This window comes from Neofelis nebulosa, chromosome X (assembly GCF_028018385.1).
Source record: "Neofelis nebulosa isolate mNeoNeb1 chromosome X, mNeoNeb1.pri, whole genome shotgun sequence".
Lineage (NCBI taxonomy): Eukaryota > Metazoa > Chordata > Mammalia > Carnivora > Felidae > Neofelis > Neofelis nebulosa.
In genome coordinates, this window is record NC_080800.1 from 122220036 (window position 1) to 122236843 (window position 16808).

A 16808-nucleotide genomic window follows, 5' to 3' on the forward strand; every position below is an offset into this window, starting at 1 on the left:
CTGATACTCATGAGGAGACTCGGCTCCCAAGGATAGGCATTAAGGTTTGGGATGTATTCAAAACCCGTTGACTGTACTCTTAGATCAGCGTATCTCTTGTAATTCCTTTAGCTATTATGTTCATTTGCATGCCAATTATCTAATTAAGTCTTAACATGGCGGTATTAACATGGGGAAGGAAAGCAGCATTTGTACAGCACCTGTTAGGCATTTTACGTACGTTCATATAATTTAAATTTGCCCAGCATATATGTACTCGCTTTGAGTAAGATTTCAGTCAAAATCAGGGGACGGGGAAACCCAATGGACAAAAAGAATTCACTACTTTTGAGACTTCCGGATTATTGTTTGTTTGTTTGTTTGTTTATTTTGAGAGAGAGAGTGCACAGGTGTGGTGGAGGAAGGGCTGAGGGGGAGAGAGAATCTTAAGCAGGCTCCATGCCCGGTGCAGAGCCCGGCACAGGGCTTGACCTCACGACCACGAGATCATGACCTGAGCTGAAACCAAGAGTCGGACGCTTAACCGACTGAGCCACCCAGGTGCCCCCACGTTGTAGTTTAACGTGTACGTTCTTGCCTGATGAAGAAGACAACTGTTTTCTTCATCAGGAAGCATTTCCTTCTATAAAATTCAAGGTCCTGGAGTACATCTTAGGTATTGTCTGGAAGCTTTTGTACTGAACCTCCCATGGGAAAGCCTGAAATGCAATGAGTCACAGAGCTATACAGTGTTTCTAGAACGTGTGCCTTAACGTCGTTCAAGGCTCTTAATCACCTTCTTTAACTGTTAGTGGTTTGGACTTCAAGCCAGGCACCTTTCTTTTGAAGAGTTTCCTTAAAAGGCTGTCACCTGTGACACAAACTATGAGAAGGCCAAAACGACACGACCAGTGTGAGAAGGAGTGTAAGTGAATGAGTCCTTTGACTCTCCTGTGATTTTGTTACAACGGGCTCACTCTAACAATCCGAGTCACGGTTTGTCTGTGACCTATTGGTTAATCCCTTCCCCTTAGGACTTTGTAGTATCTGTGAATTCTGAGCCCTGAGCCATTGGCGACAGAGCAACTTGAATTCAGGACCTTTCTGTGCAGTGGACTGACTTTTGGGGAGCCTCTAATTGCCTGTAGCACTCAAGCAAGGACAAGGAAAGAGGATTCTGCAGTGCTTAAGTGGGCATGAGTAGGATTTCTAATCAGCAAGTTTCCATTTTCTTCTGTATTCCAAAGAACTGGCTGGGATCTTAAACCCACTGGGGGTCAAGAAAAGATTTCTCTGCTCTCTATATGGTATCTGTTTGGGGAGCGTTGCCTTGCATTGTTTTTCTTCTTATTGATGACAAGGGAGTGCTGAATGACTTAAGTGACTAATTAATCTTTTTCTCCTTTTGTCTTTTTTTTTTCGTATCAGTCACTATGAACAAGACCGTAGTGCCCTTAAAAAAAGGGAATGGGAGCGGAGGAATCAAGAAGTCCAGCAAGAAGACGATCTCTTTTCTTCAGGCTTTGATCTTTTTGGGGAGCCCTACAAGGTAGCTGAATATGTATGTAATTTATCTTTCTGGAAAATGCTTGCTTGTTACATTTTTGAACACACTAATCAACGTTTAATCTATTTTTAAAGCACCCGAATCATTTCCAGGAGAATATATTTCACAAACGAAATATGTACATACACTGTATTGGGAGCAATCGCAGGTTTCTGAGGAAGCCTTCAGAGAGAAATTCTGTCTTCTTTGGGGAGTACCGTCAGATTTGAAAGGAACTAGTGAGACTTCCCGTCTCCAAGGAGTTCTCTCCCGCCCAGCACTTCCTACAGCAAGCAGTGCCCCCTTGACGCTTATCCCCACTCTGGCTATCAGCAAGGCAGCCCCTGAAGACTTCATCAGAATGTCAACGGCTATGTCTCTTTCTCCTCCCGGTCAATGCCGTCCATTGCTAGCAAGGCCAGTGCTTTCCTTTTCCATTTTATATTGCTAGCAGCCATTGAGTGGTTTGAGTGCTCTTTGAAAATCGTTGCTCTAGGAGAAAGGGAAAAGCCAGTCGTTTTCTCCGGTGGTTACCAATCCTGGATTAAGAGATCGCCTCAGACAGAGCGGCTGGTGTAGCTGGCTTGACATTCTGGTGGTATTCTAGCTAGTTTGTAGCTCCAACAACACTCATACTGCTGAACTTTCTATGTGTGGGGTTTGGGGGAAGAATCTTGTGGAATTGCTGGCAGCTGGTTGGTGTTTATTGCGATTTAGTAGCAGTGTAATTTTCTGTAATGAAACAAAACTGATGTAAGAGTTAAAACAACAATAGAGAAAATTTTTGAGAGTTGTGATTTTCGAAGGGCACCAATTAGAAGACAATGACTTCTGGAAAAGGAAAGGAAGGACAGCATAGGCACAAATACCACTTTGGGGTAGAGAGTAAGCTGTTTGGATCGGTGACCAGTGAGACCAGAGTCTTGCTGCCTTGTTTGTGATAAGTAGGCAGCTCTCGACTAAGACTCAGGTGCCTTCCAAGTTCGGTGAGTCTGGCCAAGAGAGTTAGGTCACCTAACCTACCGCTTTGCAATCTGTCAATAATAGTATAATCCTTCAAAAAGCATTTTTCCTATCTCCGTTTATTTAATGTATACAGTGCCTTTGAATGCACGTATTTAGGGATATGATCGGTTTAGCAAACACTTATTGAAGGCCCACTACATGCTAGTCACGTCTTAGACTAAGGTACAAAGAGGAACAAGACCTAGTCCCTGCCCTCAAGGACTTCTTGCCCAGTGGTAGACATCATCATGGTGAGTGAAGGCGTGACTGCGTGGTAACTGCTACAGAGATGGGCTGGGGAGAGGTTCGTGAAGATTTGTACCTCGTGCCAAGGAGTTTGGACCCAATTCCGCACGTGAAGAGAAGTCACTAAGAGCTTTTAAGTAAGGGCACATCCAGGACAGACAAAGAACTTTAAAGGTGATGTTGGAAGCATGGAGAGTGGGTTGGAGGTAAGGAAACTAGAGGCAGATAAAGAGGCCCTTGTAGTCAGCTAAGGGGAGTTCATGGAAGGCAAGATTTAAGGTAGAGCAAGTGGGTTGAAATGCTGAGACTGGGTGCCTGCGTGGATGTGGGAAGTGTGGGACAGGAATGAATGATGCCCGTATTTTTGACTTGAGAGTATGGCAGTCTCACTAACAGACTGTTGAGGAGGAAACAGGGTTGGTACTTGTGGAGAAAAAACATAATTCTGTTTTGACCATGCCAGTGGGATATGAAGGGAGAGATATCCAGTAGGCATTGGACGGAGGGATCTGGAGCTAATGAGAGTGGTCAAGAGAGAGAGTTTGGTGTTAGCAGGCAGGGGGGTAGAAGCTATCAGATGACTGAGTAAGAGGGACAAAGTCAGAATCTTGGGAACAGCAACATTGAAGCAGTAAGCAAGGTGGCAAAGTAGAAGCCAGGAAAGGAACCTAAAGAAGGAGTGAATGATCACAGAGGTAGGAAGAGAAGGAGAAGAGAATCATTTAATAGAAGTCAAGGGGATACAGGGTTTTATAGAGGAAGGATTTGTTAGTTATCTGTGTCTGAGTGGCCAGGAAAGGTCAGGACTGGAAAGTGGCTGTTGGTTTGGTAGTTAAGGGGGAGGGGGTCATTGACCTTAGGGAGAGTCGTTTAATTGTCGATGGTGGTGCTCACTGCAGGTAAGCCAAACTGCCTGGGGTTGGGGAGTAAATGGGAGGTGGTAAAAGAAAGAAAGGCGGTGGGTTTTTGTATGGAGGGAGGAAGAAAGGAAAGTAAGTTAGAATGTAAGGGAAGAAATTATATGGAATGCAAGAGGCTTTGTTTTTAATAATGAGAGAAATGTGAACACATTTAGAGATTGATGGGAAGGACCCGATGTCCGTCGAGAGGGAGAGGGTGAAGGTAGTGGAGGAAGAGGTGATGAGTGGGGCAGGCTCCCAGAGGAGATGAGCAAACGCAAAATCAAGAGTGTGTGAAGGGTGACCAGCCATGGTGAGGAAGAGTGGGAAGGAATATTAGGTTGAGAGCAAAGCAGGAGAGTAGAAGAAAGACTGGGGGAAGGGCAAGATGTTGTGGCCTCCATTTTTTCTGGAAAATGGAGGAGAGTCCAAGGATGATAGATGCCTTGTCCCTTCTTAAGAGGAATAACCAGATGAGTTTTATGTCTTATCTTTGGATGAGTTAGAAAAGTCAGCTTTCCTCAAGAGTCATGCTTAAAATTCAAAATCTACTTCATGCCCAACACTATTATGAGGCATGGGACCCTTGGCTTATCCTCCCCCCTTTATAATTTAAGTCATGTTGAATTAATGGTCTTGTATCTTTATGGTAAATGCCATCTCTTGTTAACAAGGCCTGTGATACAGATGCATGTTCACTTTTAGATGTAAGCAGTATATTTTTGAGTAGGCAGTTATTAAAAAACCTGTTATCAACATTGTCAGAAGTTTTCGAAAGTCATCTGTCTTGCTGTGACAAGGGTATATCAGGTAGGGACACTAGATGGGAACATTAGCCTAGAGCCAGGCTGTTGTGTGATTAGTAGCCTATTGTCTATATGCTTCTTGATCAGGAAGAGCTTTTGTTCTTCTCAAGACTGTATAGGAAAGGAATTAAGCTATTGGTTGATGACCTAGGAATTCTTTCTTCCACCATTGCTTTGATGATCAGCTGCCATCTTGTGCTGTGTCCATGTTCAGGGTTCCCTGGGAGATCACTGGGGAGTATACCTTTCCTTTCCTCTCATACTATGATACTAGAACTGGTATGCATCTCCATAAACTCCCCGAGCCTGGACTAGTATGGACACCCTTGGAGTATCTGGACATGCCAGTGGCAATAGGAGTTTTAGAGCTGGCCCACGGTCCACTGGTAGAGACAAGGACATACCATAACCCCTTCCTTAGGGTTGTGGTAGGAATGCTTATCAAATTAAAAATCAGAACTCCTGGTGGTGGATCGGGACTTTCAGGAAACTTCTTGCCATCTTGAAGCCTACAACGCGGCCTGATCAGTTGTCCAATGGTGTTGGTAGTTCATAAAGTAGCCAATGAGTATTGGTCCCTAAGACCCACTGCCCTTTCTTGGCAGTTAGAAGAAATGGTGATCTCTTATCAGCCTGGCTGGTTTCTTTCCATTCTTTGCTTCACCTGTACCGTTCCCAGAATGGAAAGAATGTTGACCACCCCTAGATTTGGTTGGTGATGGCTGCGTTTTTCACTTATAACTTTCAAATCTGACTTTGTGCTGTGGTGCTGAAAAGGATGTCTTCAAAAGCACTTGAAGACTCTGAAGCTCTTTGCCATGTCAGGTTAGTGTGGAAAGACTGGGCGGGACAAGGACCTGGCATGTATCAAGTGCCTACCGAACGCCAGGCACGTGCTAGGGCTTTATACATGTGTGTTTAGTCCTTATGGCAGCCGGAGTACTCATTTTCCTCATGTTGACCACAAGGAATTTGAGGCTCAGAGAGGCGAGGTGACTTCTCTGCTGCTTCATATCCATGTAAGTGATGAATCTAGACCCAGTTCTGAGTGGTTCAGTATCTGTCACAGGAAGCTGTTTATCCTCCCATAGGAGGTCAGAAGACCTGATAAGCTTACTTCCTGTGTGACTTGGGTGAAGAAACTTCGTTCCTCTGACCTATAGTTTCCTCCTCTGGGAACTGAATAAGAATACCTGATATAAAAGAATCCCTGATAATAATAATGATGAGAAAGCAACAACAACTAACAATTTCTAGCTCTTTGCAGCTCTACAAGAATGAGGAAAGCAAGGCACAGAGAGATTAAGTGGCTTACCCAAGGTCATTTGGGTCGGGGAGGTAGAAGGCAGACTGAGATCAGAGCTGCTCTGTTGAGTCATGTGCGTGTTGTAAGGATCAAGTCAAACGAGCTGGGAGACCTTGCTTTGAAATCTGGCAAGTGCTGTACAGGTTCAAGAGACCATTGTTATTATAATTAAAGAAAGAAATAACAACTTACAGCTTAGAGAGATTAACTGTAAAACTATTACAATTAGAGAAAAAGGAATTACTAAATCACACGCATTAGCCACAATGAAATAAAAGGAAAAAATGAGCCCCCAAACTTAAATTATTTTGTGACTTTTATTAAAAAGAAATGCCATGGTACAAATAGCCTCCTAGGACATTAGTCTTGCAATGAACTTCTACTTACTGATTTGTAGATAGCATTAGAAGCAAACTGAGGCAACTTTGCATTTCCTAAAGTAATGAGAGGCAAAAAGCTTAAATGGAGGAGTGCTGTTAGTCATGAGCCACAAACCAGACGTGTAATTTATGCCTGAAAATACTTGGAAAATGCATTTCCTTGATGATGGAGAAATTGTGATTACTTAGAAAGTAATAGCTGCAGAGGTTACCTTTAAGAATCAACCAATTATCTAGCACGGGAAGGAAAGAATCGGCCTATTGAAAGAAGGCTGTAATTGATTGAAATGGCTAAATTTCATTTTTGCCATGTTTATAATGTCCAATCAAGACTGCCAAGGATACCTTGCTCCTTAATAGGATTACTAAGACTCCGGAGGGTGAAACAGAACATGTGGAGTGTGAATCACAAGTTGCTGTGGTGTATAATGAGAGTGCATCGTGCGGGTGTGCATAAATGTATTTCAGGCCCCATTGGGTTTTCTGTCTGGTAGCTCTCATAGCTACATCTTGAGAAATTTAAAAACTGGTTGACAGTTACCCAGCTCTGGTGGTGGAGAGGCAGAGAGGCGACTCAGGCGACCTGGACTGTACTGCTAATTATTCAGAGATTGTTCAGTGGTGGACTTTTTGAGGCTATGTGTCTGTGTGTCCTCTGTCCTAACCCTGCCTCGTGACTGTGTTGAATTTGCCAGTATGTGTCTTAAGCATGACCATGGTAATTCCTACCTGTAGCCGCAGCACGTCTGTTATGCAAAGCATGTGGATCTTCTTCCTTCGATCAGCAACTCAGAAAGTGTCACCAGTGAACTCAACCTCGAACTGTCTGCTGTGCAGTTCCGCTCACGAGTCCCTCTGAGACCATTGCTCTGTGAGGAAGCTAGTCTAAGGGAGTGGACATCCCTTCATTCCTCCAAGTTGTCTCGGCTCCGCCCCTAGGTCATTTGTGCACAGGAAATCCCCACACCTGGAGCCATTAGCCTAGTCCCCTAACTCCACATAGAGATATGCCTTCACCGAGTTAGACTTTAATGCAACACTCTCGTTTTTTTGTCATTGTAAGAAAAAGCCACATAAAGATCATCTTTGCATCTTCTGTGAGATTGGGGCTGAAAAAAATGGTTTTATTGTACAGAGGTTCTTGTAACTGAACCAATGAGAAGAATTCCTATTACGTTTTAGTATCTGAAAGCCATTTGTCTTATTTAATAAATTAAGATATGTCTGCTTCCTTCCATCTGACAAAGAGAATTCTATAAGCTGGGAGCTTTTCCTTTTTGCCTTAGCTACCAGGAAACTCAAAGTTCAATTGAATGTTCAATCACGGTAACCAAGGTAGCCTGGCTTTTGCTTTTCTCTTGATGTACCTTTTACTCCAAGCTGTTGCAAATCCTTTATTTTGATATAGGTAAGGTATGAATTATAATTTGATTCTGTTCGTGTTAGCAACGAGTTTTTGAGTACCTGATGTGCATATGACATGGTGCTAAGCCTTGAGGATATAAAGGTGAACAAAAGGCGGTCTTTGACTTTTAAGAGCTCGTAGTTTTATGCAGGAAAAGAAATCATTACTGTAGCATACCCTGTATGGTAGGAGGTTGACCTTCTGGACGTATTGAGAGAACTTTTAATTTTCCTCTGATTTTATTTACGTAGATACAGTTTTAGACATTGGCCAGGTTTAGAAGGTCTCCTAATTCAAAACCTAGAGATGGGAAAAAAATCTCAGCATGCATTGGAAGCCCAGATCATTATAACAGTAGAAGTTAATAAAGAGACATTAAAACCTAACCAAGGTTCTCTCCATTGAAGAAAAGATGAGTGTGGGTGGCCCCGTTTTTTGCTGCTAAACTAGCTTGCTTGTAAGCAGATGAGTCTCAAGTTTCTTGAGACTTGATTGTGTTGGCCCGGAGAGAGTGAATTACTTCTCAGGGGCTTTGAGGTATTGTGGTGGTCTTTTTGATATCACGAGGCAAGGTTCTGATTCTGTAGAACTCCGTTTCAGTGGAAATTCAATGAACTTTCAATGAAAGTCCAGTAACCTTTCAGTGAAAGTTGGGTAAGTTGAGCTTTGAGCTTCCTGGTAGCTAAGGCAAAAAGGAAAAGCACTCAGCTTATAGAATTCTCTTTGTCTAAGGGAAGGAAGCATATCCAAATTCATTAAAATGAGACAATGTAAACTAAAGGTGTTTGAAATGGGAAATAAACAGTTCAGACATTTGGAGACAGCCAGGTGTTAGTGTTCATTAAGCAATAATCTGACCCAAGAGGTAAACTGTTTGCGGGACCAGAACAACTTTGCAAGTATTTAAAGTTTGCATCAAATTTGTACTGGGCTTTCAGCATGATGAGATCTCCTTGTTTTGAATTTAGGGTCTGAATAGGAGGGAGACTGGTTTTGGCTGCTACCCAAATGGTTCGTTTGTACAGCGTCATCAAAGGAGACCCCACTGTATATACAAAGTTTATTCTGACCTTAGCTGAAGACTAATTTATCCCATTAAAATGGACAAATGTAGGGATTTTTCAGGGAATAAAAATGAGTTCTGCTCATATCTATCTATTAAATATGCCTTTCAAATGTACTTCTGAAAACGGAGCGATTATTCGGCTGAGGATTATATGGAATGTTAATTGTTTCATCACTGCTTTAGCACCAATGTTGCATGTGAGGCAATATCAGATGTTCTTGTGGATAGGAAAACTAAAGTGGACATCTATTGGATCTCTAAAATTCCCCCTCCCCAACAGAACCCTTTTAGCATATATTTAACATACTTTTCCTTAATCTCTGGAATCGTATTTCCCTAATTGCCCTCATTTCTTTGGAAATGTCTTCTATGATTTCACACATGCTGTGAGTTGGATACTGTATACACTCTATGGAGACCATGTTAACAACGGGGCCAAGGTCACCAGTTTGATTCCCTCTCTGGTCGCTCCTTCTTGGTATCCTTTGCCGGTTCCTCTTCTTTTCTGAGTCGCTTAAAGGTTGATGTTCCCCAGGGTTGCCTCCTGAGCCTGATCTTCTCGTTCTGTATTTTCTTTCTCTGGGTGATTTCATCCATTTCCTGCACTTCACCCTCCATTCATCTGCACCCTCTTCCATCCTCACATACAGAGAACAGCACACGGCCATACAGCCTAGGTTTAGTCTGAAATCCCAGGCTTGGATAGGCACACCCCCGTGTATGCCAGGAGATGGGGCTGTGTTAAGGGCAAATGAGAAACCTGAGATGTTAAACCTCTATCTGCAGTGGAGGCGGTATCCATGGGGAAGTTGTCACTGCCTCCCATGCATGGAGGGCACGCCTATGGCTCCTGGGAGCCAGAGGTGACATAGGGTGGCTGTCTTCCCCATCCAGTGGTCCTGCTGCCACATGGCCCCACGGATGCCAGTAGCCGTGTTTCATTGCAATATCTTGGGCCTGGATAGTGCAGCCTAAGCACAAAGAAGTCCTTTGCCGTTCTGAATTCAACCGCTTGTTTTGAGAACGCCTTTGGGCAGGTAAAGGGAATTATACAAAGGCGCTCTCGGAGATGAACAGCTGAGCTTTTGTCAAAGTCATTTCCAAGTATATAGCTAGCCACCGTTTTGTAGTTCTGATAGCTGTGCTTTCTGTATTACAGAAACTCATGCAGGAACTTAATTGTTTTAAGAACAACCACAGCCATTTTAACAAGATTAGTATTTCCTGCAGGGGAAGATAGAGCCGGTATGTTGATTGCCCACAGAATGATTTAGTGGCCAACATCACTTTGGAAATCTGACTTTGTTTTGATTTACGTAAGCAGCGGTTTAAGTCCTTGAATAAATTTTTTTCTGAATCATTGAAAAGACACAGGAGAGCTTGAGTCAGTGTTGATGAACAATTGCATCATTTCAAAGCAAACAAGTATGAATCATCAATACGTAAACACAGTTGCCCCCAGAATGTGTAGGCAGACACTAGTAATTTATACAGTCCTTTCATTAAAAGGAATTAGATTCGCTTTAGTCATGTTAGCTCAATTAGATGTTGAGCTTTTCTGAACCAATATATTCACGACCGCACGATTTCACCGACTTCCTTATCCAATGGGCTAAGCCTTTTTCATGGTATAATGTGGCGCAAAGGGCTGACGTGTCAAGAACAAACATAAGTCGAATGTTCCATTACAATTCCCGGCCTCACCAGGCTGAAGTTGTCCCTCACAACGCGGAATGTAACGGTTCAGCTCCTCTGACCTAAAAGAAGTTATTTTGCTAATAAAATTCTTCAGCGACGTCATTTAAAACTTTCTCCCAATGAGCACGTTTAAGGATAGGCCAGGGAGTATACAAACGTTAATCACACAGCTCATTCCAAGAGGCTCTTTCCATAGTGTTACTGGGTTTTTTTTTTCTTACATAGCACATGAAAAGTATGAAATTATACGGCAGCATGAGAATTTTAAAGAACCCTATATGCTAGTCTGCTTAGGACATCTGTTTGAAACATTAACATTAGGAAACACAAACCTATTCATTCTCTCTCCTCCCACCCCCATCTTTTTGTTATTTTAGACAAACAAAGGTGATGCACTTGCCAACCGAGTCCAGAACACGCTGGGAAACTATGATGAGATGAAGGATTTGCTAACTAACCATTCTAATCAGAATCATCTAGTGGGAATCCCAAAGAATTCTGTGCCCCAGCCTCCCGTCAACAAAAACGAGCCAAGCTTTCTCCCCGAGCAAAAGAACCGAATGCTCCCACCTCACCAGGATAACACTCACCCCTCGGCCCCAATGCCGCCGCCTTCTGTCGTGATACTGAATTCCACTCTAATACACGGCAACAGGAAATCAAAAGCTGACTGGCCACGGGATGGTCACAACGCTAGCCTTGTACCAGCCAGCCAGGCCAGTAGCCAGCCAAACAAGATGCAGCTGCCTGCGCAAGACCAGCCCCAAGCCCGACTGGAAGACTTCTTCGTCTACCCGGCTGAACAGCCTCAGGTCGGGGCCATCGAAGAGTCAAACCCATCTGCGAAGGAAGACAATAGCCTCAAGTCCAGCGGAGGGGATGCTTTCAAAGAAATCTTTCAGTCTGTCTCGCCGGAAGAATCTGAATTTACAGTGCACGCTCCTGGGTCTCCCCTAGTTGCCTCCTCTTTGTTAGCTCCCAGCAGTGGCCTTTCGGTTCAGAACTTTCCACCAGGGCTTTACTGCAAAACAAACATGGGGCAGCAAAAACCGACCGCGTATGTCAGACCCATGGATGGCCAGGACCAGGCACCGGACATCCCTCCGACACTGAAACCTTCCATTGAATTCGAGAACAGCTTTGGGAATCTGTCATTCGGATCACTGTTGGATGGAAAACCCAGTGCGGCCAGTTCAAAGCCCAAACTGCCCAAGTTCACGATTCTCCAAACAAGTGAAGTAAGTAATTTTTCAAGTTTTGTTTGTTTGTTTCTTTTTTTTTTCTTTTTAGTTCACTTCTCTCACCTCTATAATCAAGTATTCACAAGCACCTCTTATTTACCTTCTTGAGCCGTAGATGAGACTCTTCAAGGTCAGAGTCTGAGTCTTGATCTTCTGTGGCTTGTGACTCGACTGATTAACATTCTGCAAATACAGTTAAATCTCCGTAATGTGGAATGGCAGCAGACAAGGTCAGTCTGAGTGAATGAAAATTTGGACTTCTAAAATAGTTTCAGAGAGTGCACCTGTAGCAATATGTACAGATTAGTAACACTGGAGATTGTAATTGGTCGTAAGCAGTATGAGGGCCCTGAAAAGATCGTGAGCCACCGTAGGCCTTCACTAGCAAGTAGCAGGTCATAAGCATAAAACACAGAAGTTCCTTAAGGTACAAGACTGTACAAGTGTGATTTGCTGGCATCGGAAGTGGAAGGCATTCCTTAAGAATCTTAGTTTCTTGAGTGCTTGTGGGGGCTATTCCTTGGCAAGATCCTAACGTTATCCTCTGTATCCCTCAGTCCTCCCTTCTGCACCACCTTCCTCTGCAGGTACCTACATAGCCCTCTTACACTACCTTGACCCCTTCTGTCAAAGCCAAAGGCATATGCTCAACCACAGTGCCGCTGGGTTTAGAATGACTAACTGTCCTACCCATCTCAGGAGTCATTGCCTTATAAAAGAGAAGTCGGAGGGACCAAAGCCTCTCCCAAAGGAATGGATCGCTAATGATTGGATCCCAGGCCTTGTGGTCCCTGGGTGGGGGACATATATTGGGTGCCCCTCAGACACCACCATGTAAGCGGCTGCCTACTGCTCCTCAAGTCTTGATTGGAAGAAGCCACTGCTTTTAGATTGGATTCCTGTTACTGGTGCCTAAAGGCTTGAAAAGACACAGAGGAAGAAAGTAGGTTGAAATTCTTACTCAATAGGAGTCACAGACAGTCTGTGTGAATTGTTGCAGATTCTGAGGTAGTGGTGTCTCAATTACAGAAGTCTGACCATGTGCACCTCTGGCCCTTCCGCCGTTATCCGTACTCAGCAGATGTGGGGATGTCAGAGGATGATGGGAACACAAAAGAAGGGGAGGGGTGGGGCTGAGGGTTGTATTTTCCGAATGCGTGTTTCTAATACTGCTTCATTTCTGAGGCGGTTTCGCTTCTCATCATTCATCAAGTCTTGTCAAGCTTCCCCCTGAGTATCTCCCCAGCCTGTCACCTCTTCACCCTCACCGCCTTCGGAGCGCCCGTGGGCACCCACAGACAGCCCCTCCTATCTGCTCTCCCTCCCTCTAGTGTCACCTCTTTTCCAAACCATCCTCCATTCAGGCTGACCCAGTGGGCTGACGTAGCCATGTCACCCCTGCTTTGCATTCTTCAGCGCCTTCTCATCGCTCCCCGGACAAGGTCCAAATCTCTTAGTCCCGCGTACAAAGCTCTTCACGCCGATTCCATGCTTCTCCTCTGACTTCACGTTTCACCGTCTCTTCGTGCGCAGATGAAATCCCAGCCACATGGAGCTGCCTGTGGCTCCCCATCATGTCACGCGTTGTCACGCTTCCTTGCTTTCGTGCCTGCTGTTCTCTCGGCCTAGAGCATCTGTCCCCACCCTCTCTTGTCTTCCGGTGAAGTCCTGTTCCTCCTTTAGGTCTACCCGATTGTTCCTTTCTCTGTGAAAGCTTCCCTAATTCCACCAGGCTTACTACAGACTGCTCCCTCTGGAGTCCTCTAACGCCTTACGTACCCCTTGACTGGCACTTACTTCGTGTATCATAGCTACCCGTTGATGTGTCTGTGTCCTCTATTAGACTGTGAGCTCCTTGAGAGCAAGGAACGTCCCATTCTTCTCTGTATCCCGAGCGCCTAGCAAATGCCTGGTACGTGGTAGCGACTTAATAAATGTTTGCTGAGTGAGAATGAATTTGAAAATTGGTTACTTGAGTACATTTTCGAAGCCACGGTGTGAAGCAACTCACACGGAAAAGGTAAACGGTTGCTAGAAAATCCATCGTTCATTGTATCTCTTTAATTGGACTCTAATCACCCGTGTCTCGTTCTGCTCTGCTCCTGCACAGTCATTGGGAAGTCCTAATCCTAATTTCCACTGGATGACTTCACACAGGATTGTAATACTTAACATCCACAAGGAAACGTGCATTGAGAGAGGAGTATAATGAGAGGCTGGGATATTGTTCTTGTCCGTTCTCTTGCCCTGGTACCTGGTGGTGTTCCCTCCTCCCACGGCAGTGCCATCACTCAGGACTGGTCTGGGAGTTGTACTGGCCCATCAAGGGGTCTGTCAGCCTATGTCCATACCTCATTAGTGGAGTGACAAGTCACAGACCCAGTGAGATTCACTCTGTTGTAATCCCCTCTCTTCTACATTCACAACGTGGTTGACCCAGATTCAGAAACGACTTCATGCTTTTGCTCAGCACTCTGGCGCACCAATGAGAGGTACATTTCCAAAGAGAGTCTGAGCTATCTTCACTCTGGAGACGATGATCCAAGGAGCAGCCTGTGTGCACGCAGCCTTTGGTGACAGTACAAATAGACTTTGGTAGAGCCTTGTATGAAAAATGGGTCAGGTGCAATAGAGTCACGGTAAGAGATCAGTGAAGAGAGTACTTATTTTAAAATATTGGTCTCAAGAAAGGATTTGAAAGAGGGGTAGACACAAGCTTAGGGCCCTCAAGTCAGGAGAACACCCTGGCTTCAAAGGTAGTATGAAAACCAAGGGTAGGAGGAAAGGAAACTGGAGATTGACAGCCTGACAGGGAGCTTAGAAGGGTGTAGATTAAAACATGGGCATAAATATAGACGGGGTGGAGCATTATGGAGCTTTGCACCTAATGGAATTTATGTGGCTAAAACTCTGACCAAGGCTGGAAATTCACCCTATTAAATCTTGATGCACTTTTCAAAAGCACTTAGCATTAGAATTCAGCCCCGATCCCTGGCGCCGAGAGGTCCAGGCGTTGTGTTCTGGGTCCCCAGTCAAAGTAGCCATCGTTGATGAGTGGCAGCATTCCTTGGAGTTATTACTTAAAAGGGCTTGTCCAGAGAGCAGTCACAAAGAGGGTCTCTTTGTGTATTCTCATCTCTGTCCCTGGTTCTAGTGAGAGGAGGTTGACCCGTGTGTTAGTGAAGTGCATTTGGGAGCAGTGGGGGGCTGAATGCCCAGGAAACAGACCGCGTTCTAAGATACACAAATAAGCAGATACTAATATATTTGTGAGTTGGGAGACACAAACTATTATTGAAATGATACGAGCACGTGCCTATGCCCTTGTTCTTTTCCGTGTCTGTGCTTGTGTCTGGAGTGGAGAAGTGTTACTTATGGCCCATCCTTGACATATTTCCTGGCTTCTTTGAATTTCTGTATCAATAAGAAGGCTTCTAGAAGTCTAACCAACTTTATGGCGAAAGGTCAGCTTTTCAACTGAAGCATGCTTTTGGAACAAAATTTGTTTAAAAACTTAGTTTTACAGAATTTACTAACATTCCAGGCAACCAAAAAAAAAAAAAAAAGGAGAAAAGAAAAAGACTGAAGTGTTCTTCAGTTGAGCTTAGAAGAATTTTCTGGGAACTGCCTCTGAAAACAGTAAAAGGCCTATTTATATCCAGTGGAAACCGAGGGTACTTGCAGATGCTATTTTATTAGGAAATGAATTTGTTAATAAATGTAGCTTTATACGTGATTTCATTACATACATTTTTGCTTATGTTTCTCATTGGGATACAAATCTTTTGGTGTAGATAGCTGTGCATTTTGGCACAATTTGTTGTTAGTATTGTCCGGGAGGTAAACGATTGCATGCAAATGAAAGGGCCAGTGACAGGTATGAAGTATTTCCATCCTAAGTCAATAAGCTTTCATAAGTACAATACTAACGTGTGGAGTGTCATCACCATAAAGGATAATTTGCCTTGCAAGCCGCTCTTGGCTGTGACCCTAAGGCTATCTGAGGCTCCAGCTGCCTCCAAATTAGGAGTCTCTTAGAGAAGTTTGATGGAACCCATAGGAATGATGGGATCTGGCGTTCGCTTATTTTAGTGGCTGGTTTTGTCAACCAGCTGCAAAGCTGTTGCTCACATTTGTGACTGCCCGTTTTGTTGTGTGTCCTATGCAGTGAACACAGTGGGTATAATTAGCTTTATGTATTGTGAGGTAGATGGGGAAGCTCAAGTCCCTTGGGGGAGAACCGCTGAGGATGCTGGGAACTTAGCACTCAGGTGCCGGATGTGCCCAGGCAGCTCCACAGGAACCACTGAGGCAGCTCCTTCAGGGAAGGTTGCTGTGTGCAACCAGGCCGAGCATTTGCCACTTGATGTGCATCACCAGTTTATTTATTTGGGGGCCCACTGTCACGGAAATAAAATAGCACCCAGGCAGTCTTCTTCCCACCCCATCGGGACTGATCTTAGCATTCAGTCCATACAAGCATAGGATCCAGAAAGTTTTGTATGTCCTATGTCAGTCCATCCCCTAGTGGTTGCTTTGCGTTTGTGCTTTTTGATGACGTCTCCAACGGCATGGTGTCATTGGTGTTAAAATTCATTTTCCGTGGGGCGCCTGGGTGGCTCAGTCGGTTAAGCGTCTGACTTCAGCTCAGGTCATGATCTCACACTCCATGAGTTCAAGCCTCGCGTCGGGCTCTGTGCTGACAGGTCAGAGCCTGGAGCCTGCTTCGGATTCTGTGTCTCCCTCTCTCTCTGCCACTCCCCTGCTCATGTTCTGTCTCTCTGTGTCTCAAAAATAAATAAAAACATTTAAAAAAATAAAAAAAATAAAATTCATTTTCCTTACCACACGTCTTCATCCCCTCATAACTTCAGTGTCTCCCTAAGCTGACTGAAGTGGCCCCAGGGAGGCATCTGAGAAGGAAAACCGGTGATACAGATAGAACACGGAGCCTTGCACTGTTCATGATGGAGAGGTCAGAGGTGCTGGGTGATCAGGTAGGGTGTCTTGGGGAGGGGCGGCTGAGACCATCCTCACGGTCTTGGGGTGTTTCGCCAGCCATTGACACAGAGGAGTAACCCCGGGAGGTCTTACAGAGATAGAGTGCAAGATACATTTTGAACTTGACCTTGAATCCTGGGTGGGATTACAGTAGGTGAAGAGGGATCAGGAGGGCAGTTCGTATTTGTGCGAATAGGGATGGATGGAGAGAATGACAGGTACCAAAAAGG

General features: G+C 44.5%; 1 protein-coding gene across 10 annotated transcripts in view; it reads left to right on the forward strand.

The window, feature by feature from the left end:
• AFF2 (ALF transcription elongation factor 2) overlaps positions 1-16808 on the forward strand; it is a 455915-nt gene that overhangs the window by 151141 nt on the left and 287966 nt on the right. For 4 of the 10 annotated variants that reach the window (XM_058713753.1, XM_058713755.1, XM_058713757.1 and 1 more), the window contains exons 2-3: positions 1408-1540; positions 10714-11574. In XM_058713753.1, the coding sequence (XP_058569736.1) occupies positions 1408-1540; positions 10714-11574 (994 nt within the window). The remainder of the gene's footprint in view (positions 1-1407; positions 1541-10713; positions 11575-16808) is intronic. The other 6 variants (XM_058713754.1, XM_058713756.1, XM_058713758.1 and 3 more) reach the window with 2 other exon arrangements.